Source organism: Centrocercus urophasianus, unplaced genomic scaffold (genome assembly GCF_019232065.1).
Source record: "Centrocercus urophasianus isolate 14NV4802_14NV808 unplaced genomic scaffold, USGS_Curo_1.0 seq_9, whole genome shotgun sequence".
NCBI lineage: Eukaryota > Metazoa > Chordata > Aves > Galliformes > Phasianidae > Centrocercus > Centrocercus urophasianus.
In genome coordinates this window covers 22,140,814-22,163,597 of record NW_024885532.1, presented here as the reverse complement: position 1 = coordinate 22,163,597, position 22,784 = coordinate 22,140,814, and the positions used below count along the sequence as shown (strand labels likewise).

Here is a 22,784-nt window from a genome sequence, read left to right as displayed (position 1 = left end):
CCTCTTCTGCCATACCACCAACATCCACCTCCGACGTCACGGGCCAATGTAATAAAAGAGGAGGTATTACTTTCAGAGCAGCCCTTATCAATTGGAAAAAAACAAACAAAAAACTACAGTTGGAGAATAATAGTACTGGGTCAGCTCAGCATCTTGTTTCCAACACAGTGGTGGATGCAGACATCCATGAAAATGCTTATGGACAGATTAAACATGTTGGATTCTCACCCTAGATACACATCAAGCCATCATCAGGCATTTGTGAGTCTCTAGAATCAGATGTCTTCTTAATCTCCAGACCTTTCAGTGGATATTCTTTTTACACATCTTTTTGGTTGTGAAAGCCTTTAACATAAAGTATCTTTACAAACACATCTTCTGGCAAGGAATTCAGCAGCTTAATTACATTTTGAGTGTAGAATCACTTCACGTTTGCTTTGAAACTGCTTCCTGCTAGTTTTACATCCACTACATATCAGCCCTGTACTGGTCAAGGCAGCAAGCTCTTGATCTCTCTCTGCCCCTTTAAACCATCACCTAAGGCTTTAATTTAGTCCTCTAATGCTGCAAAGGACTGATGATGGACTCCAGTGATGCAATCATGCTGGCAAGTAGATGAACTCCAATAATCAGCAAAATTTCTCAGAAAAGACAACAACTTGTGGAGTCATGGTATGCAAGATCAGACGTGGCTGAAATTCCTGGGATTACTTGAGAGTTGCAAAGAAAGCCCAAGACCTCCAATACAAGCCAAAAGTGTACTGCTCAGCAAAGTAATGCAACAAACTGGACACTGGCACGGCTGAAGGAGGGAATATGCTTGGGGCATTGACTCCCACTGTTTCATACTGGGTTCTGTTCTCAGAATAGAGCCTGCACAATAAAATTATAGATCTGTACTGAAAGCTGTGAAGTTCACTACATTTAATTTCTTTCAGTATTTTTTTTTTAATGAGTTTGAGACAAACTATAAATGCAACAAAATGACTGCAGGCTAAACACATCAGGACTTCTAAGTCAAGAAGATAAATACTATAATATTCATACAGTATTCTAAGATAAACAGACATTAAAGACAGTATTTATGCAAGTTTAAAAATAAAAATCAGCTCCAATTAATATTAATCTACATTAAATCCATATCCTTTATACTGTTCTACCACTTGGATATCCACAATATTTATTTTACCCAGTATAATAGACTCTGACTACCCTGAAAGAGAAACGATTGCCTCTCTGTGTATATTAACAGCAACAAATGGAGCCTCATTACTTATTGTGATTCCTGGAATACTACCAAGAAGCCTGTAATTTAAGTTTTATTGCATTTACCTGCCAACAGAAAGAAAAAAAAAGTTACATTTCCAAGACAAAAACTGCTTCTGTGGCTTGAAAATGACAGATTCTGTAATTAAGTTATCTTCAATACTGAGGTTTCTGCTAGCATTTAAATAATTACTCCTTTACTCCTCCTGATTATCATTCTTCCCCTTAAAGCTTTACTTTTGGAGTACAATTAATATATTCTAACCACTTTCAAGTAGATTAAAATCAAATGTGCACGTAGCAGCTTCGTGCAGTTCTGCCATAATGTAAAAAGTCTGTGTCCTTAACAAAAAACAGCTGGTTTACTGCATGCAGTTCAGCATTTAATAGAAGTACATACAGTGAATTTTAAGTATTCCAACACATGTATAATCAGTACCCGATTTTTTTTATTACATCAGAAAATGGAACAAGTTATCATCATCTGCAGACAATTCAAATGTTACATATTTGTGTCTGCAGTCAAACACCTATGTTCACAATTGGCAAAATTTTAATACTAGGTTCATGTTCTATTGTCTGCAGCATCTCAGATAATTTAGTCCTCCTACCCAAAGTCCAATAAATGGTCCCAATGGTGCTTCTCCTCTCACTAGTAGGCTTTAGTATTACTCACTGGCAGGCACAGGGAAGGAGATGACTAACCTTGTCCTAAAGCATGTTAAGTTCTGATGGCTGCTGTTTGCCATCACCTTATGTCAAACACTTTAAGAGATGAAATTTAAACACAACGGGAGGCAACTGGCTTGAAGTGGGTTCAAGAGCTATATACATGTAATATTCCTTGATGTACATGTCCTTGAAAAAAATATGCACCTGGAGTTTCCATACACAGTTGACACACACTTCCCTATGAAAGATTAGCTATGCTTTCCAAATGATGTTCTCAAAGCCTCAGTAATATTATAATTAGCTGCTGCCCAGGCAACTTTAACACACCTCCAAGAGGACAACACAAGAGAACACATTTCTTTACCATACCATGCCTGAAAGACTATATATGCTAGAGACAGCAGCTTTGGAGTATTTCCATCTGGGGGCAGGTTGGAGGACAGGTCACACTTCACCTGCCAGAAATGCTTGGATTTCACAGCTTCTGTCGTCACTGACAGCGCTTACAGGGAGGTGCAAGAGAATCTGTAAGCCAACAAGATCTACATACATGTATTTGGGTTTAAATTACTTGCTCAGAAAATATATGATGTTGTTCAGCGTCATATAGGAATGAGTAGGACCAATTCACATTTCTCTTTCCTTTAGTTGACATCTTACCTGTTACCCTCCTTTCACATTCAACAAAAACCTGGCTCCAGGCACTGAACAACATTGGCTGAATCCCTGAGCACTGTTGATCTCAAATTATCAAACTGAATATGTGAAAGGAGCTCAAATTTTTTTTTAGGTAAACTTGTTCGATGTTATACCTTAATTCCTTAATATTTTGACTACAACCTTCACATCATTCAAAGTTGGAACCAGTTACATGGGCTCAAAAACCAACAGGGATACTTCACAGAAGTGAAATCAAAGAGGGCCTACTAAATAAAATACCATCACTGCTTGGTCTGGATCTCTCTGACCTTACATCATTAAAGACTGGAAGAAGTATTCCTAGGGAAGCACCACAATGCTGTTATGTTGTTCTTATCCTCTTCTCATGAATTCTTAGGCACCACTGAGGACAAGATACTGGGTACATGATCTTTGGTCTGAACCAGTATTGTGTTGTCTCTCTGCACAGTATTAGGTATTGTGGCAACACTGATCCAATGATAAACGTTACTACAAACATCATACGTAATGCTAATGATCTATAAAATAAGTTCTGAAGATTGACAGTATCCTCCTAAAGCAAAAATTCTGGTTAAAATCTTAAGGAAGTAAATCAAAGGATTTCCTTGTATTATTTGTCTCATTCACTTCCTTTATTTACTTTCTAGGTACAAATAAATTCTATTGCAGAAACATCTAAAAGTAGTCACAATGGGTCTTGTTATGCTAAAATAATACACAAAAGTATACAAGACATCATCTTTGCCTCAAAAGTACTTATTGTGGGACAAGATGAATTAGACCAGTAGTGAAATGGAGGACTCAAGAAGCTGAATTACTTGAAGGGTAGTTAGGGAAAGGTCATCTGAGTTCCATGACGCATTTGGGAAAAAAAGTGAATAAACAAATTCTAAACAAATAAGTGTAACCGATGGCTAAGAGTCTTCCTTTAAATGCCTTTAAATGGTGTAACCAATTACCATCATTTAGTAACTGAATCCCCAACCAGCTTAATTCTATCAGATGAATTTGGCACTTTATCTTGTCAGTGTATTTAAACAGTGCCCAGCATGCAGTTGCTCATTCTCCTCACTGACGCAACGAAAGCAACTAAATATATACAGTCATCTTACACAACGTACCATGGATGAGGAGCAGCAGAAAGAGTGAGATGCAGACAACTTAATCATTCACATGAACAGCCAGAACAAAAGTGAACAAAACAACTGCAAAGCACAAACAAGCATGTATGCCTACAGCTACATAGAAATACCAGAGCAATGCAAGTGTTGATATGCTGACTCATTTTAGAAGTGAACTCCTTTAAATGCAACATCCTGTGGCAGTGAGTCTCAGTGTTCAAGTGGCATACAATACCAATCTCTAGAAAGTAGCCCTTCATAACCTGAAAGTCATATCACAATTAACTTATAATTACAGTGATCGGGTTTTAACAAGTATCTGGAATAAACTGCTATTTATAAAACACACAAGAAACAGACATCTTCATGCTACAGTGTACAAAAAAACACATCCAGAAGACAATGTGAAAGACTATTAGCATTATACTTATGTTTAGGAATTCCTTTTAAAAAGAAGGACGGGGATTGTAAGACTCTTTCCAGTTCATCTACTTCCTCTGCCATTCCTTATTATTAGTGTTGGTACAATTAAATCTGTATGCATCACAGGTAATCCTACAAACAAGACTGAGATGTGTCTATATATACACTGCATTAGCCATGTCTAGTTGCCCAGGATCGCAGGCTCCTTCTAAACCTGCCACTTATTTGCACTAGTTCATTAATGCCATTTCTGAAATCTCTTTCTTTCATAAAAGCAAAAAAGGGAATTTTTATTGAATGCTACTTGACACTAAGATTTTCATGCTGTCATGTACATATCTGGCAATTTCAGTAATGTAAGCCCAAAGGATTCAGCAGAAGTGAAGGGAGCTAGGACTGACCTCAAGAGGGTTCTGCTTGAGCTGCTAGGGAATTGCACTTGCACCTCTCCCTCTTATTCTCAGCTATTTCATGGAGCTGTCTCCTTCCTCCTTGCTGTAAAGGAAGCCTGCAGAGACTAGCTTACATTTCAAACAAAATCTTTTGATTCCTAAGCCTGCCTGATATCCTACCTAACAGAAGCATTTTACATGAGTGAACTAAGAATTTCTGACTCTTTCCAAGGAATTGATAAATCTTTCTCAAGCGTTAGAAAAACTGAATGAAGTACAATGCTAGAATGCCGTAATTTAGACTAATTAGCCTATGCAATTAAAATCAAATAACACAAGATTTGGAAATCTACAAATTTTCCAACCAGGATGAAAGGAGCCAAGCTAAAAGATCTAAAAAAAAAATACATAAGAAATACCAAATATAAATCTAAAATGACATTCCATAAAACATTACATTTTTAGTGCTCTCCTCCATAATTTTTTTCCCATTTAAATAAAAATATTAATAATTTAAGCTTCTGGTTGCAGAAGTTTATGATATGCTGCCCTAGAAATGTAACAGACCTTTTTTTTTTTTTAGCTACCAATTTATTGTAAAGTAAAACTGAAAAGCCTCAGTTTTAAGTCATTACTGCAGTGTTTCAAAGAAAGTGTCCACACTCACCATAGCTGCCACTTTCAGATTTTTCTTCTGGTTGGCTCTCTGGAAAAAAACACAACAAAATAGGAAATGTAACATTTCTGTATTGACAAATACAAAGTGGGCTGCAAAGCAAAGAAGGATAGATTATGATAAAATCACAATTTTGAAGATTATGTTTATAAATTTACTTTTGGAAGAAAAATTTGTCACATGGAGCAACAAAAATCTCTTTTAGTGCACAAACTTGCAACTTAAATGAGATAACTCCATTACACCTCTCACTGAAATCTGCATAAAAGAAGTTACAAAGTTATGGAAATCCAGTGGTACGATTACACTTAAGATAGAAACAATATCCATTTATCTCACCAGTCTCTGTAAACAAATGAACATTGGTTTTGTATATTAAAAAATAAATAAATAAAAAGCTCTGCAAAGGAATACTGTTAATTAGCAGTATGTACCTAACAAGCATGAACAACCTCCTCTCTAGCTTTCCTGCAACATTCCAGATAACACAGTAATTTATTTTTTCAGCCTTTCCAACTTTCCATCACTGGCCCTCAGATGATGCTATAGCCCAACTCCTCAGGTGAAAATATAAGTTTCAGATAAATCAGGAATGTGTACTGATCCATGGAGAATCAAAGTATGCACGAAAGAAAAAGAAAAAAATGACACATGCTGTGGATAGCAAAAAGAAATTATCACCTAGGTGAATGGCAGAGTGCAAAGCAGAAACAGCTTTCTGTGTTAACTTCCAATCCAGCCTTTCAAGAGATAGTGGCCAGATGATTTTGGCAAACCAAGATTTATCATAGAAAGCCCTAAGAAAGTAAATCTCCACACGAATTTCTCAACGTGAAGTTTGACTGCACCTCCTGTATTTGTTTGTTTTACACCTCTCCTAATGTAGGGGATATAAAAAATGTTTTAACTCACCTGAAACGCAGTTAAAAATTATGAAATACTCTCATATTTTGCTTCTAACTCAGACATATAACAGCTATCATTAAGAACACTTTACGTATAAGCAAGAAGGAATTACCACTGTAACTTGGAGATAAAAGTTTTCAGTTATTAGTTTGATCGTTTCTGTCATTTGCAGGCTGGGTATTTACAAAACTGAAAACAGGACCTATATTACAAAACCTTCTTCATGCCACTGGTTAACATGGCTGATTTCCTATTTTCTCAGTGAAAAGGTTGATTGCACGAGGACCAATGCAAACAGTAGGATCCAACAACACCGAGCTGAATGGTGCAGCCAATACACCGGAGGGAAGGGAAGCCACCCAGAGGGACCTGGACAGGCTAGAGAAGTGGGCCCATGAAAACCTAGTGAGGTTCAGCAAGGCCAAATGCAGAGTGTAGCACTTGGGTCAGGGCAATCCTAGGTGTTTATGCAGACTGGGTGAAGAACCCTTTGAGAGCAGCCCTGTGGAGAAGGACTTGGGGGTCCTGGTGGACGAGAAGCTGGACATGAGCCAGCAGTGTGCGCCTGCAGCCCGGAAGGCCAACTGTGTTCTGGGCTGCATTAACAAAGGGGTGGCCAGCAGGGAGAGGGAGGCGCTTGTCCCCCTCTACTCGGCTCTTGTGAGGCCCCATCTGGAGTTCAGGTCTGGGGACCTCAGTACATGAAAGATGCAGAGCTCTTGGAACAAGTCAAGAGGAGTGCACTAAGATGATCAGAGGGCTGGAGCATCTCTCCTATGAGGGAAGGTTGAGGGAACTGGGCTTGTTTAGCTTGGAGAATAGAAGGCTCCAGGGAGACCTCATTGTGGCCTTCCAGTACTTGAAGGGAGCGTATAAACAGGAGGGGAATGGCTGTTTATGAGGGTGGACAGTGATAGGACAAGAGGGAATGGTTTTAAACTGAGACAGGGGAGGTTTAGGTTAAATATTAGGGGGAAGTTTTTCACACAGAGGGTGGTGAAGCACTGGAACAGGTTGCCCAAGGAGGCTGTGGATGCCCCATCCCTGCAGGCATTCAAGGCCAGGCTGGATGTGGCTCTGGGCAGCCTGGTCTGCTGGTTGGTGACCCTGCACATAGCAGGGGTTTGAAACTGGATGAGCATTGTGGTCCTTTTCAATTCAGGTCATTCCATGATTCTGTGATATATAGCTATTTGAATCAGAGATACCTCTTCCACAGGAGGAGTGTGTTCACCTGTATATAGCAGAGGAATCTGCCTTTAACAGAGATTTAAAAACATAAAATTCAAGTCTTGCAAAAAAATAGTACTTTTCCTGAATATTAGAAAATAGTTTTTGTTATGATTGGATCACATCTCTGCTTTTGAAGTCTTCTGAGTATGAAAACATTGTGAAGGTGGTGAAGGCAGTTGTACTGTGCCTACTTAAGAAGCCTTATCTGTGCAGATTGCAGTTGTTCAGCCTCCTCTGTAACATACAAGATTCCCATATAGAAACCTGGTGCCTGACTTTTTCCCCCATCATAGAGACTGAAAGTCATCGAAGTAGGCAGAATGCCAACTCTACTCTCATCATATTGAGTCCACAGTAATACTCCACATATGTCATGCATTATATCCTCAAAACAATTTTTCATGTTTGCATGGGAATTAAGAGTCTGTAATTTTAATAATAAAAATGAAAAGTAAATTAGCTTACCCCAACAACCAGCTGAACTCACTTTACAGCAATTTGTTAATCCTCACAGTGCTCAGAAGAAGCTGGTAAGTAAATACCATTTCCATCTTTTAGAGACGGAAAAGAAAGATGCCATCAGCAAACACTTTTTGTTTGGTGGACTTCATGTCACAGTAACACATATGAAATCCTGACCCATCAAAACGCTGCCTAATGTAATTACATGACAAACTGGAGTCACATATTCTGCTTCTCTGATAATGGGTTGCATCTTCTCTATGATCCTTACAAATATTTGGAAATTTGCGTAAGTGCCAGAGACCTGAAAGGCAGCTGTGGATTGTTCCTTTTGATTCTAAGGATGTCAATAGGGCTTCCTCTCCTGCTGTTACCTGAATATTCTAAAGCCAGTCTATAGGGGACTGAAAGAAATAAAGGAAGAAGTAAGTATTAATTAAGACCACAAATCATTTTAGATACCAGAACATTAAGTGACAGCTCAAAGAAATAGACGCAACTGGAAAAATATGCTGAAGTATACAGGCATATACCAAAACTCCTGATCAGGCAGAGCCAAAATGCAAAACAATGGGGACATTTATTTTCCAAATAACAGTTTGATGAGAAATGTGAGATGTCAAACACGTATCTAATAAGATTGGAAGTTGTATCCCAAGACAACAAGATTCAGAGTGCTGTGGAAACAATTAAATGTCATTATAGCAATAACTGCTTTCTTTATTGAAAGAAAATATCTTGGAAAGATGCTCCTTATTAGTCATTTCTTCCCTTCAGATTTCTTCAAATGGCTGGGTATAGATGCTATTTCAAAATTCAAGCTCTGAACAATCATTTTCACTGGAATACAATCAGGCACACTGTAAGTTATACAGTAGGCATGATTCATGTGCCAGCACAAAAAAAGAGACACTCCCATTAGAAGTTGTGCTTAAGCAAAATAGACAAGAGATGAACATTGGAGGGCAGTGGAAATAAAGGAGTTGGTACGTAGGCAGAGTTATTGGTATCACTGAATGGGATTATAAAACAAAGAAGCTGCTCTTCATGAAATGAGATTCTGAAAGAAGATGCAGAAAATTGGGTAAGAACGTCTTGGTAAGAGCTTCTTCTGTGAACTACAAGATGGTGCAACAATCCATGCGTGGATGCTTCTCAGGAGGAAGCAAAGGTTCAGGAGTCATTCTGCCAATGCAATTCTCTAAGCACATTTTACTCAAACATCAGTAAGATGGGACAAGAATGAAGGAATTAAATGTCACTAAATGAAACACGAAGGAAATCTCACTTACAAAGAGGGGATTGTGAATAAACATGCAAATTTTCAAGAAAAAGAGTAATCACATCCAAATTTATAGAAATATCTTCTGCTGTATTTTATCCTACAGTATAAAATCTTTCTATCTGTCCATCAGTCCTTTACAGTTAGGAATGCAATTGTCTGCCAAGGTCTGTGTTTTTCCAAGCCACATTAGTAGTACGTTTTTCCAATAACCAGCTCAGTAAGAAACTTTTCTCATCGTCTGTAACATAGCTGCATTTTTTATTTATATTAAGTGCCAGCAAGCCTTAACTACCTGCTGGCAGAAAAATTAAGCAAGAGGAAATTAAAGTAGTTAAGGGAATTCATTTACAATCACAATTGGAAAAGTTTAATGTTAAATATTTAACAAAAGCATGTTCTCAATTCTTCAGTCAAGACAGAAGCTGTCAAATTATACCACTTCCTTATACCAGTTGGAAGCTTATAAGGATATTTCTAATCCAATATACCCCATACCAAGTCTAAGATTTGCCCTTAGATAGTTCTTAGCCACACACACATAAGAAAAATTCATTCTGCATATATTTCAATGTGCTGTATTGAACAAAATGCTCTCCTTTCCTCCCGCTCAAAAAAATTACAACTGTGATAGCTGATGACAAAGATAAGATAAAATAACTGGAAGCACAAATAGCATTGTTGCATAGCAACTGTTGATGTACATATGGTGATGTTTATGGAACAGAATGTAGTTCATATTTAATGCTAAAATAATACTGAAATCAGCCTAGACAGCCAGAGACAACTGTGCTCCAGATCCCTCTGCAGTCATCAGTGAAGTATTAGCTCAGACCTAGTACATGCAGTAGAAGATCAAGAAACTGCACTTCATTAGACTCTGGACGTAACGAAGGGAACGTCAAAGAAGCTATTTCTGTCCATTAACTAACATAGGACAACCAGAGATACAGAGATTCAATGTGAAGCGCTGAGTTGGCTAGCTGGGTAAACTCCCAACAGCATCTTCTCTGATTACAAAGGATTTCAGATGCAGCTTTGTCAACCCTCATTCATTTTCTGAATTAAAAAGATCAGAGAACATCCTGAGCTGGAAGGGTCCACAAAGATTGAGACCAACCCCTGGGTCCACACATCCAAATCATAGACCTGAAAGTGTTATTCAAATGCTTCCTTAACTCTGGCATTTTGGGGCTGTGACCACTGCCTTGGGGAACCTGTGCCAGTGACCGACCACTCTTTGGTGAAGATGGTCACAACATAATGGGGATCACAGGATTAGAGGATAGCAGACACAAGAGATCTGGAAAGGAAATATAAAGGAAATCCAATTGTTATATGCAATTTTCTCTGTTTTAGATTAAGTTCAGTCCTCAGGAAAGGTACTGAGTGAGAGCAACAGTGCAGAAAGCACTTTTTGGTCCATATTTTGTTCACATTATTCCTCAGATATATCCTTACAGATGCAACATCAGAAATGCCACTGGCGTAGCAGTTCTACACCAGCTTAACCACTGGACCATGTTTCAAATTAACATATCAGATCTGTAATATGGTGTACTTTGCAGAAGACAAAGCAGAAAGATCACCAACACTTTGCACAAAATATATTAATTATAATTTGAAAACAAACATTGGTCTGTGAGCATAAGAATTTATGCATTTCAATTTCCTCCAACTGCTTCTTACTATGGATTAACTGGTGTTTAAAGAGTTGTTGGAGCCTTTTTCCATGGCTGACACAACATTAAAGGATCTTTTCCATGTGGACTCAGAGAGGGCAGCAGCATCTCATTTGGTTAGGGTACACTCTTCAGACACTTAAGTTTTCACAGTACTGAAATTGTCCATGGAGCTCAAAACATACTGGAAACAGGCATTCCAACACAAGAGTGGGTGCAGGAAGATGGTGTTGGTAAACAACCAGGATGGAACTTTGGATATATTTGTCATATTCTTTTATTTTTAAACAATCAAAAAAGTAAAGCAAAAAAGTACACTGACACTTATTTTTGATTGTATTGCCAATACCAGCTTTAACACAACATTAAAACTGTTTAGATATTTTGCACTAATTGCAAGCCATGCTTGCTATACCCAAGTAAAAACAGTGTTGACAGGTTCTGTGCTTATTCAGTGCTTCAATCCAAACATTTGCCATTCCAATAAACACTCTTTACTCCTAATTAATATTATAACTTCTTAATAGATTTATGGTCCTTGAGTAACACTTTGTAGTTGCTAAGAAATGCTATTTTTTTAATCGATTAAATCAGTAAAAGCAGGACAGTATCTTAATACCTAAAGGTTTCAGGACTTTGTATTACAGTTGGCAAAATGGAAATCATAGAATCATAGAATGCTTTGGGTTGTAAGGGACCACAAGGATTATCAGATTCCAACCCTCCTGCCACAGGCAGGGCAGCCAACCTTCAGATCTGGCACCAGACCAGGCTGCCCAGGGCCCCATCCAACCTTGCCTTGAACACCTCCAGGGACAGAGCATCCACAACCTCTCTGGGCTCCTTCTCTTATGACTCCTTCTTTCTCCAACACCCAAAACATGACTATGTAACTTCAGCGGAAAACCTTACAGCACACGAGACTTATAAACAAGGCAGTCTGCTGAGCATACCATACACTATAACACCACCATGTAGCTCAAACCTAACATGAAATTTAGGATGTATTACCTTGAACATCCAAATCAATTACATAGATAGCTCCTGAGCTGTACGTAAGGCATGCAAGGCAACTGGTATTCAGCAAGAAAAAAGAAGCAACCTTACTGCTGCAGTGTTCAGTATTATGACCTTGTCAAGCTTTAATACACTTGAAAAGACAATTTTATTTGCAGAAAATGTAGTAAACTGATGTATTTATTGCTAAATTGAACCTGTTCAACTGGACTGAGGAGCAGTCATCATTTTTATGAAACTAAATCCACAGTTGAGACCTTGGTCTTCCCATGGGCACATGGGAACACAAAAGCACTTTTCCAATGAAAAGTCTAAAAGAGAATGACAATATACTGCACTGTATGCTCTCTGTTCATTTTAGCAGACCCACAGTTGAAATGTATAAGATAACACAAAAACAAACAAAAAAACCAACAGTGATGATATGTAAGCAGAAAACCACAAAATAAAGCTTAGAGCTTACTTCTCAGTCTTCTGGCCTTTACAGCATCCAGATCATTGAAATAATGCATGCTAGAACTCTAACAAATAACAGCAATTCTAATTTACCTGTTGAACTTTCTGTGAACACTGTTAAGGTCTGTCCTCCCACACTTTGCAAAAGAAATGGATGCTCCCTTGGTGCGCTGACAGAAGCAGGTTTTCCTCCAATATCACTGATGCTTGCAAGCTCTTCATTCAAAGTAAATGACACCTAGCAGTCACAATTATCAAAGTGTTACTGAACAGACTCAACTACACAGTTTCAAGAGTTACAGGGAGATACAAAGAGAGGAAAGGCAAGCAGCATAGAACATTTCTATTTCAAAAACATAGAGTGAGACAAGACTCTTCATACATGAATCTCCCGTTGAAATAAGGTAATACAAGTTTTCATGTATTTAGTAAAACTTACTCATCTTTTAATAACTTTATGACTTCTTTCACTCAAAGAATGTTTTCATTTCACTTACTAAAACCTAAGGCAAATAGCTTTTCAGACATCACTTAGTATGAGCACTTTAAAATGTTCCACACAGCCAGTTTATTCCCCAAGAAAGTGCTAATGTGCACAGCAAGTGTTATTAGCCTGGGAACTCTGAGCTGCACGTAGATTAGAAGTTCAAATACAGCTCCATTGCTGTATTTACATCACATGCCTAATAAAGATTCTGAGGAGGTACTGGAGTGACTGGGTAAGCAGAATCCCTAGCTGTGGGACATGGCAAGAAACCTGATGAAGGATTGTTCAGATCAGTATCACATACTTTTCCTGCAGATCCTGCTCAGCCTCACTTTGCCACACAGCTCCAGCATCCCTGCAAAGCCAGCTGTTTTCTGGGGTTCCTCACTGCTGGGCTCTATGCACTCCACGACTCTCGTCAATATCAAGGCTTGGGCAAGGGGCTCACAAAAATCAGGAAGCATGGCCCATATTCCAGCCTAGAAAAGTCTACCAAAACATGCACACCTCCAGTAATCTCTCCACTTATTCTATAATTTGGACAAGTTCTCAAATGGTGAACATGGTTTGCTTCCCTGCCATAGGTTGGGTCAGAGCTTCTTCCAGTTCTATGATTCTAAGCAAACTTCAGGAATGAAGAGATTTTATGGAAGTCATAGAATCACAGAATATATCTTGGGCTGGAAGGGACCCAACATGGATCAGTGTGAGTCCAACTCCTGGCTCCACTAAGGTCCATTCAAAATGAAACCCTATGTCAGAGAGCACCAAAGGTTTCTTGGTGGTTTCAAAGGTTCCAAAGGTTACTTGAACTCTGACAGCTCAGCCTCATGACCCCTGCCCTGGGCAGCCTGTTGCATTCCCACTGCCCTCCAGTGAAGAACCTTTTCCTAATACCCAACCTGACTCTCCCCTGAAAGGGAAATCCCACAGTAAGCATACGGGCAGAGGTATAAATAGAATTCTCTACTCTCAGCTGTGTGATGCACTGCTTTATCACAGGTTTAATGAAAAATACAATATTAGAAAACATCAAGTTATAAGCAATTCTTAGAGTTCAAAATATAACACATCCAGAGCCTTTGGATTTAATAGTTACTTACTTCTGTTCTTCCTTGATTTCTGCAAAAGAAAATATTGCATGTTTTAGTTTCTACTTCCACAAGCTTTGCCTTCCCCAATGAAAAAGCAAATTCAGATTCTAGCTTTGTTACTCATTTTGATTTCTGAGCTGCTCAATTGTTTTTGGATGCTGACACCCAAAAATCAATGGGAAAATTCAACAGGTGAGAACAGAAGCAGCAAAATAGCACATCAATAAGTTAAAGGAGATTTTCCAGTTAGATGTGCATATTTCTTGGGTTTAAGAAATCAATCACCACGTTATGGGTTACAGCCACTCCCCAGTATAATTTCATGTATTTATGTATAATCAATATACAAGTGGTTTTTTTAGTTTACAGAGAAATATGCACACAGTGTTTGTGAAAAACAAAGTTATGTAACATAAGAGGTGCAACATTATCTATTTTACTGCAGGTAACTTAGAAGAAGTACACTGGCTAAGAACTGGAAACAGTGAAGGTACAGTAAAGGCTTACTTGGCAATCCTCAGCTTTCCCACTTCACCTCTTCCTGAGGCTTTACTCCACTGCTGAGACAAGTATTTGGGGACCTAAAAGACAACAGATTTCAAAAAAGCAGATTTGAAAATTCTGTATAAATTGTGTACGTGAACAAACTTTCAATGCTCACAGACTGACCACTTTAGAACATAGTTTGAAGTGCACACAGTAGACAATTTATTCCACTGGGAGAGGAAAAAAAGAATAAAAAAGCATTAAAATAAGGCCAGGTTAGAGTATGTTTGTCCCAAAGGAGGGATTAGTGTTGAACTATCTTGAATCTTGAACAAGCAGTAAAGGTGCCTCACAGCACAAGCAGCAAACCAACAAGCTGAAAGGTGGCTCATTTCTTTTCCTGCTAACACAGCATGAGCTGAAATCATGACCTGCCCCTCTGCTCTCTGGCCACAACAGACCAGCTCATTGCTGCCAGGTAACCCTGGTTCTTCCATGGCCAGCCTCACACCTCGCTGCAGCTGCCATGCTGCACACACACACTGTGGGTTTCCAAACACATCCTGGAGGGCAGGTGCACCTGCAACAGCACTTCATTTTTCTGGAGATAACAAGGCCAGAAGAATGTGGCCAGTGCTCAGCAGAGTTACCCAGGGGTACTGCTTAAAGACCAGACAAGCTTAAAGAAGATGAGTCACATTTTCTTCTGGGAAATCAAAATGTTAAGTGCTTGTGTCAATAGCCTGTGCTGCCTCTGTTTAGCTGGCAAACAGTTCTAAAACAGAGTGGTGGCAAGAGGGCACATTTCCAGAGGACTTCAGAAAGTGCCACAGCCTTGTCCCAGAGAGCAGCACTGCTGAATTCAGCCCCAGGGCAATGGGAACAGCACTAGTCCTCCAGCCCATGCCTATCTTTCCTTGCCACAAGTCAGCCAAACCGTTATTAGCACAGTGCAATCACGTAGGATTTTTTCCCCACCATTCAGCAATTATGGCTGTCTTTCCAATGATGGCTTTTAATACAGACTGAACATAACACGTCATTATAATAAATGTGAGGTGGAGCAATTTACCCTCTATACACACAAGCTATTAGATATAGAAGTAACACATCAAAAGATGGAACACACACCTGTGGCAACGAGGACAATCTCATACCCGACAATTTGCAACTGTCTGTAAGATGGTTCAAGTGATATGGGAATTATGGATTGTGTTCAAAAGGAAATAGCTGAATGCAGTCTAATTGAAGTTTCTACTTCCTACAAACTCTTCTTAAATACAGATGTAGCAGTCCCTGCAAGAACATTATCTCAAAAACCTGAAGCTTGCTGAACTGTTACAGGAAAAATCATTGTTCTGCACCAGTACCACGCACTAAAGAAGTGTTTCAGTATAGGAATTATGTACCTTCCTTCTTCACATATTTATGACAAATCAGGGCAAATCTGCACTCTTTATTGTTGCAGGAATGCTTCAGTTCATGTTACTGGCACAGTAAAGTTAATTCCAGCTGACACAGTCCACAGCTACTGAAAATATCTGTGCCCATATAGGGAAACACTGCAAGATGTAGACACTGAGAAACATACCACGTTCTATTTGTGATATTTAGTTTCAAGCAGCAAATTGGCACTTTGTACTCTGATTTTGTCCTGCAGAGAATAAAAGTAAGCCAAGTTTCATTCCAGAGCTGAGGAAGCTGGGCTAGAGAAGGATTTGGGAGTGTCGACAGTTGAAAGAATCAACATGAGCCAGCAGTATGGGCTTGCAGTCCAAAAGGCCAACCATATCATGGATTGCATCAAGAGAAGTGTGACCAGCAGGGAGAGGGAGGTGATTCTGCCCCTCTACTCTGCTCTCATGAGACCCCACCTGGAGTACTGCATCCAGTTCTGAGGCCCCAAATACAAGAAGGGCATTGACCTGTTGGAGCTGATCCAGAGGAGGGCTATGACGATGATCAGAGGGCTGAAGCACCTCCCCTATGAGGATAGGCTGAGGGAGCAGGGGTTCTTCAGCCTGGAGAAGAGAAGGCTCCAAGGAGATCTTATAGCTGTCTTCCAGTACCTGAAGAGACCTACAGGAAAGCTGGGGAGGGACTTCTTGTAAGAGCATGGAGCAACAGGATGAGAGGAAATGGCTTTAAACTGGAAGAGGACAGATTAAGACTAGATACGAAGAAGAAATTCTTTACTGTGAGGGTGGTGAGACACTGGAACACAGAGAGGCTGTGGATGCCCCCTCCCTGGAAGCATTCAAGGCCAGGCTGGATGGGGCTTTGAGCAACCTGGTCCGGAGGGAGGTGTCCCTGCCTACAGCAGGGGGTTGGAACTAAATGATCTTAAAGGTCCCTTCCAACCCAAACCATTCTATGATTCTATTCCAATTTGTCTGTTCTGACAAACAGTAATTTGCAAAGTTCTAAAGCTCAAATCAATTTAATAATAACCTTACATTTAATAACCTTTCCAGGGGGATCAGGCCTAACCAGCATGGGTTCAAAAAGGGCAGGTCCTGCCTGACCAACCCGATCTCCTTCTATGATCTAGTGATCCACGTGGTGGATGAGGGAAAGGCTGCTGATGTAGTCCACACCTAGACTTCAGCAAAGCCTTTGACACTGTCTCCCCCACAGTATTCTCCTTATAGAAGCTGACAGCCCATGGCTTGGACAGATGCACTCTTGGCTGGATAAGGAACTGGCTGGAGGGCCAGGCACAGAGAGTGGTGGTGAATGGAGTTAAATGCAGCCAGTGACCGGTCGTGAGTGGTGTTCCCCAGGGGTTGGTGCCGGGATCTGTCCTCTTCAACATCTTTATTGATGACCTCGATGAGGGCATTGAGTGCACCCTCAGTAAGTTTGTGGATCACACCAAGTTGGCTGGAAGTGTGGATCTGCCTGGGGGTAGCGAGGCCCTACAGAGGGATCTGGACAGGCTGGAAAGCTGGGCTGAAGCCAATGGGATGAGTTTCAACAAGACCAAGTGCTGGGTCCTGCACTTTGGCCACAACAACCCCAGGCAACACTACAGGCTTAGGGCGGTGTGGCTGGAGGACTGCATAGAGGAAATGGACCTGGGGGTATTGATTGATGCTCGGCTGAACATGAGCCGACAGTGTGCCCAGGTGGCCAAGAAGGCCAATGGCATCCTGGCTTGCATCAGGAACGGTGCTGCCAGCAGGAACAGGGAAGCGACTGTCCACCTGTACTCAGCTCTGGTGAGGCCGCACCTCAAGTACTGTGTCCAGTTTTGGGCCCCTCACTGCAAGAAAGATATTGAGGCCCTGGAGCGGGTTCAAAGAAGGGCAGCAAAGCTGGTGAGGGGTCTGGAGCACAGGGCTTATGAGGAGCGGCTGAAGGAGCTGGGATTGTTCAGCCTGGAGAAGAGGAGGCTCAGGGGAGACCTCACTGCTCTCTATAACTGCCTGAAGGGAGGTTGTGGTGAGCTGGGGGTCGGCTTCTTCTCTCGTGTAACTGGTGATAGGACCAGAGGGAATGGCTTCAAGCTGCGCCAGGGGAGATTTAGGCTGGACGTTAGGAAATACTGCTTCTCTGAAAGAGTGGCCAGGCACTGAATGGGCTGCCCAGGGAGGTGGTGGAGTCACCGACCCTGGAGGTGTTCAAGGAACGTTTGGATTTTGTGTTGAGGGACATGGCTTAGTGAGAACTGTTGGTGATGGGTGGATGGTTGGACTGGGTGATCCTGTGGGTCTATTCCAACCTTGGTGATTCTGTGATTCTATGTTCTTCCTTAACAAAAGTTAAGGAAGAACAGTTAACGAAGCTGTTCTTGCTTAACAAAACAAACAAGCATAGAAAATATCTTTGAACTGGTGCTTAGCTCTTTCCCTTAGCCTCACTGCACCTTGACAGCTGCAGAACAGATAGACAGCAATGTCCTCCAACTTCCCAGCCAAATTCAGCATCAGTCCAGGTGCCATAAGCTGCTAGCATTGGGTGAGTCATGTCACAAGCACACAACAAAGCAATAAGTGAACACAACCTATTAAGATATATTTTATTCAGTTTTTGAAGTGGTAACTTTCTATAGCAGATTTCATGCCAAATCAGATCTCATTTTCTTTCTAGTAACACGATAAATGCTTTGACATGTGCTCTGGCTGACTCAATGGAAATATTATGATGTGCTCATACCTCGTCAGTATCTAACTTATACTGCCAGGTAATGAGTAGATACGCATTCAGTATAAGTGGAAAAGGACTGAAGGACTCTGATGCCATTAAAATCACTGACTTGCTATACAATATGATCAGACAGGGAATTTATTCAGACTGAGAAGCTGCAGATCAATCATATTCCTTTCAGTTGCACAGACTCAAAGGATGCAATTAATCATCTTTCTGCCAGCCTATCTGAATCAATGGCTACTGTGCAAGAACGAGGAAAAAGGGTAATGAAGAACGACGATCAAAGGATTCTTTCTATCTGTACATGGTTACTTCAGTTAAAATTAGATGGCACGCTCAAAACCACAAGCTAAAATCTCTAGCTCCATGCCAATGGCATAAGCAATCACAGGAAAGACAAATAATGTCTTACTTCGGTAGAGAATGCTTAACTGGAAAGTTCCTTTTAATCTTATCATGCTAAAAGTTGAACTTGCAGAAGCTAGTCCACTTTCAGAATCTTTAACGTACAGAAAATGTAGTAAGAACAACACATAAAATCTCAAAATAATGTGCAGGAAACAAGAGCTTGTCCAGAACAACAAGAATTTTCTAAGAATCCTAACCAGGATTTTGAAAAAATGCACTCTCCCAGAAAGATTGAATTTTGGACAGAAGAACTGTCCTTCTGAAAGATTACTTGCAGTTCTTGAGACAAGTGGCCTTTATTCTGGGGCTCATAGTGCAAATACTCTTTTCTCCATAAAGCATACAAGAGAATAAGGAGAAGGAATCAGAGGTACATCACTCCAAGACCTCTTAAGACTGCTGTTCTGTTCTTGCTGTTCACATCACAAGGACACCAGGGCTCCAGCACAAGGGCCCTGCTCCATGCATCTCTCAGCTGCCCTTAGAGAAAAACACACAGGCAGCCCCTACCTCTAATAAAACACTGACCATTTCCTCTCTGTGTACTTTGCTCTTTACATACATAGCTATCCTGTCTGTATGCTGTACATACATCAGAAATCAAGTAAGAAGCTGAACTTAGTCTATGTTTCTGTTTTCTTTTATATTATTTCCTCTTTTGCACGTTCAAAACTATCATCTTTTTAAATATAAACCAATGCAGCAAATTAAAAACAAAACCACAAAAACACAGACAGAAAAAGAAATGAAGAACTCCAATGCCCAATACTAAACGGACTTTACTTTGCTCTATATATTACTTCTCTTTGTAGCTTTTACATCTTGCTATGGTTTACCAATGTTAGCAATTTTCTAATATTTTTTTTATTTATCCAAGATGACAGCCAAATTATTAATTCAGACCACGTGCATGAATACATACCTGCACGAACCATATTTAGGTGTTCCTTTAATTCAGTTTTCTCATTAAAGCAGGCAGCACCCTGTGCTGTAAGAGCAGTGTCAGCTGCAAGCACTGATGTGCCTGAACATTCCTGTCTTGCTTCAAGAACCACTAAATCATATCAGACTAAAAGACAGTAATTTTTTCACACACAGAGGGTGGTGATGCACTGGAACAGGTTGCCCAAGGAGGCTGTGGATGCCCCATCCCTGCAGGCATTCAAGGCCAGGCTGGATGTGGCTCTGGGCAGCCTGGTCTGCTGGTTGGCGACCCTGCACATAGCAGGGGGTTGAAACAAATAATCATTGTGGTCCTTTTCAACCCAGGCCATTCCATGATTCTAAGACAACTGAGTTCAGAATCCTTTCCTCAGCTGCAATCAACTGCAGGCACATATGGAAGAGCAGAAAACATCAGAACAGATACTTCCACAGCATGTTCTTCTAGTTTCTGTGATTTTTTACTCAATGGTCTTGAAAGCATCTTCATTTATAATATCTCAATACAGTATGCTTGCACCCATCTGCCTAATGGATTTTTCAGTTTCTGCAAAGGTCTGACAGTCACATCTTCCTACTTCAAAATGTTGCAGAACTTAAATACACATCGTGCAAAGCAGTACCTGATTTGTCTGCTCTGAATGCCCACCAAATGAATTAATTTGTCACTCCCCTCACTATTGCGTTAGAGCTGACTCTTACCTGTTCACCTTCTCCTGTTCACTTTTTTCCCTAGTCTCATGCAAAGTTATTCACTACTCTTAGACATCTGTAGGACTGACAATTAATCATGTTCTCAGCCTGAACGGTAATAGCATATTGAGGAGTTCCCCCACACACATATCATTCCTCATTCCTCAAGCTCTTCTCTGACCTTCTAAGCCTGTTATGTCCCTCTCACTGCAGGGATTATAAGGCCAGGTACAGGCCATACAGTGGCATGATATTTCATCTTTCGTTCTCCGTGCTGTTTGTAATCACGCCTAAAATTGAATCTGCTTATTTGGCTGTTACTGATGTGGCATTTTCACAGAGCTATCCACACCTACTGTAAAATCACAAGCTTCTGACTCAAGGACAACACGCAGGAGAGATCCAACCATTGTGTAAGAACAATTAGCATAGCTTATGCATGTCAGCTTACATTTCTCACCTCCAATTTTCATTTGTCATTTCACCTTCTTGTCTATCAGCGTCATCATATCATTCTGCAGCTTTCTCTGTCACTTTGATTTCTAACTCCGTGGATAAGCCATTACAGTGTTTACAATTTCCTGAAAGAAGGTTGTAGCAAGGTGGGGTTCAGCATCTTCTCCCAGGTAACAGAGATAGGATGAGAGGTGATGGCCCTAATTTGCTCTATAGGAGGTTCAGGTTGGATATTAGAAAAATTTCTTCTCAGAAACAGCAGTGAGGCTCGCCTAGGGAACTTGCTGCCTAGGGAGGTGGAGTCACCATCCCTGGAGGTGTTTTTGAGGAATGTGCAGATGTGACACTGAGGGACATGGTTGGGCATCATGGCAGCTCAAGTACGTGCTACACCTCTCACCACTCAAAACCAGCCCTTGGGAACTGTCGCGTCTTTACATCTTCCTTCACACTAAAGCACCACGCCTGTTCCTTCTGCTTCTGAAAGAGGAAGAGGAGGAGAGCGGCGTTCTCCCCAGCCCTGGAGGCACCCGAGGCCAGGTTGGATGGGATAACTCTCCTCACTCCCCTCGCCCCGGTCTCGCCGCACTTACCGGCAGCGCCTCAGGACGGCCGCACAAGGCCCTGCCGGGCCCACGGCGCCGAACGCGGCCCGGCTCAGCGCAGCAAGGCCTCGGAGGCCACTCACCTTCACCAGCCACATGCCCGTGTTCTGCTTGGCCCCGGTAAGGTCCAGCTCGCCCTTCTCGCTCATGGCGGCGCGGCAGCCGGGCCGGACTGGTCTCACGCGCAGGACGGCTCCTGCTACCACTGTACCCGCCCGGACCCGCACGGCAGCGCACAGCCGGCAGACGGTGGCCCGCGGCGGACAAGTTACTCCGCCCGCGAATGGCGGAGAGGAAGGGCGGAGCGGCCACGGGTTCGAGTCCCCGCCCCGGCGTGTGACGGCCACACAAAATGGTGGGCAGGGTGCGCTGTTTTTCATCGAGAGTTGTGGGGTGAACGCGGGAGTTCCGATCTACCCACGTAGCTTCGGGTTCTGGAGGAAACGCTGGAAGAAACAATGAGATGGGTTGCATAAAGGAGCCCAGAGGGAAAGTGAAGTGGTTGAGAGGGGTCATTAAACAAAAAAAACGTGTTAGGTTGTCCGCGTTTCCTTCAATCTGTTATCAGCAGATCGTTATCAGATGTATGTGTGCTGCTACACAGCAGCCCAGGCAGTGTGAAGGGAGCAGAAGAGAGAAGGCAGAGTGGGAAGCATTGGACAGAGGCTCAGCTGGGTGTGAAACTGGATGCTTCATCACAGGGCACCGCAGCCAAGGGTAGTGGAGCAGAGGATGAGGAATATGCTAACCTTCACATGTATGAATGTACGAGGGAGGAGGGAGATTTGTTCCACGAGTCCCCCATGGATAAAAAGTGAATAATTGTTCTTAGCTTTCTGAAAAAGGCTTACTTCAAGTAAGAAGGTTGCCCAAGGAGGGGGTGGATTCTCGAACACTAACAATTTCTGGCTTTTGTGCAGTTAATTCTGCTTTGAGAAGGGGTACTGGATTTAAATACTCTACTGGATAAAGAGTGCATTTACTCTGATGAAATCACTGATGCTTTTGGATGCTGTTTCACTGCTTCTCTGTGCAGTACATAGGACACTTTGTTCCCCGAGTCTCTTTGAGAATGGCCCAATGAAATCTCTCTAGTGGAGACCCAAAGGCCTGGCTGAGCATCCACCAAGGCAGAGATGCAGCCCACAACCTCGCTGACAGCTTAACTCTGTGAAACACTGCACCCACACCT

The 22,784-nt window shown here is 41.4% G+C and overlaps 1 protein-coding gene across 1 annotated transcript in view; it reads right to left on the bottom strand.

Annotated features, from left to right (window-relative positions):
• GTF2F2 (general transcription factor IIF subunit 2) overlaps positions 1-21,972 on the bottom strand; it is a 91,871-nt gene extending 69,899 nt beyond the window's left edge. Inside the window, exons 1-5 of the mRNA XM_042838764.1 lie at positions 21,676-21,972; positions 14,358-14,431; positions 13,860-13,878; positions 12,363-12,507; positions 5,223-5,261 (exon numbers count right to left, since the gene is read on the bottom strand). Coding sequence (XP_042694698.1) covers positions 5,223-5,261; positions 12,363-12,507; positions 13,860-13,878; positions 14,358-14,431; positions 21,676-21,972 — 574 coding nt within the window. The remainder of the gene's footprint in view (positions 1-5,222; positions 5,262-12,362; positions 12,508-13,859; positions 13,879-14,357; positions 14,432-21,675) is intronic.
• Between the last annotated feature and the right edge of the window lie 812 nt (positions 21,973-22,784).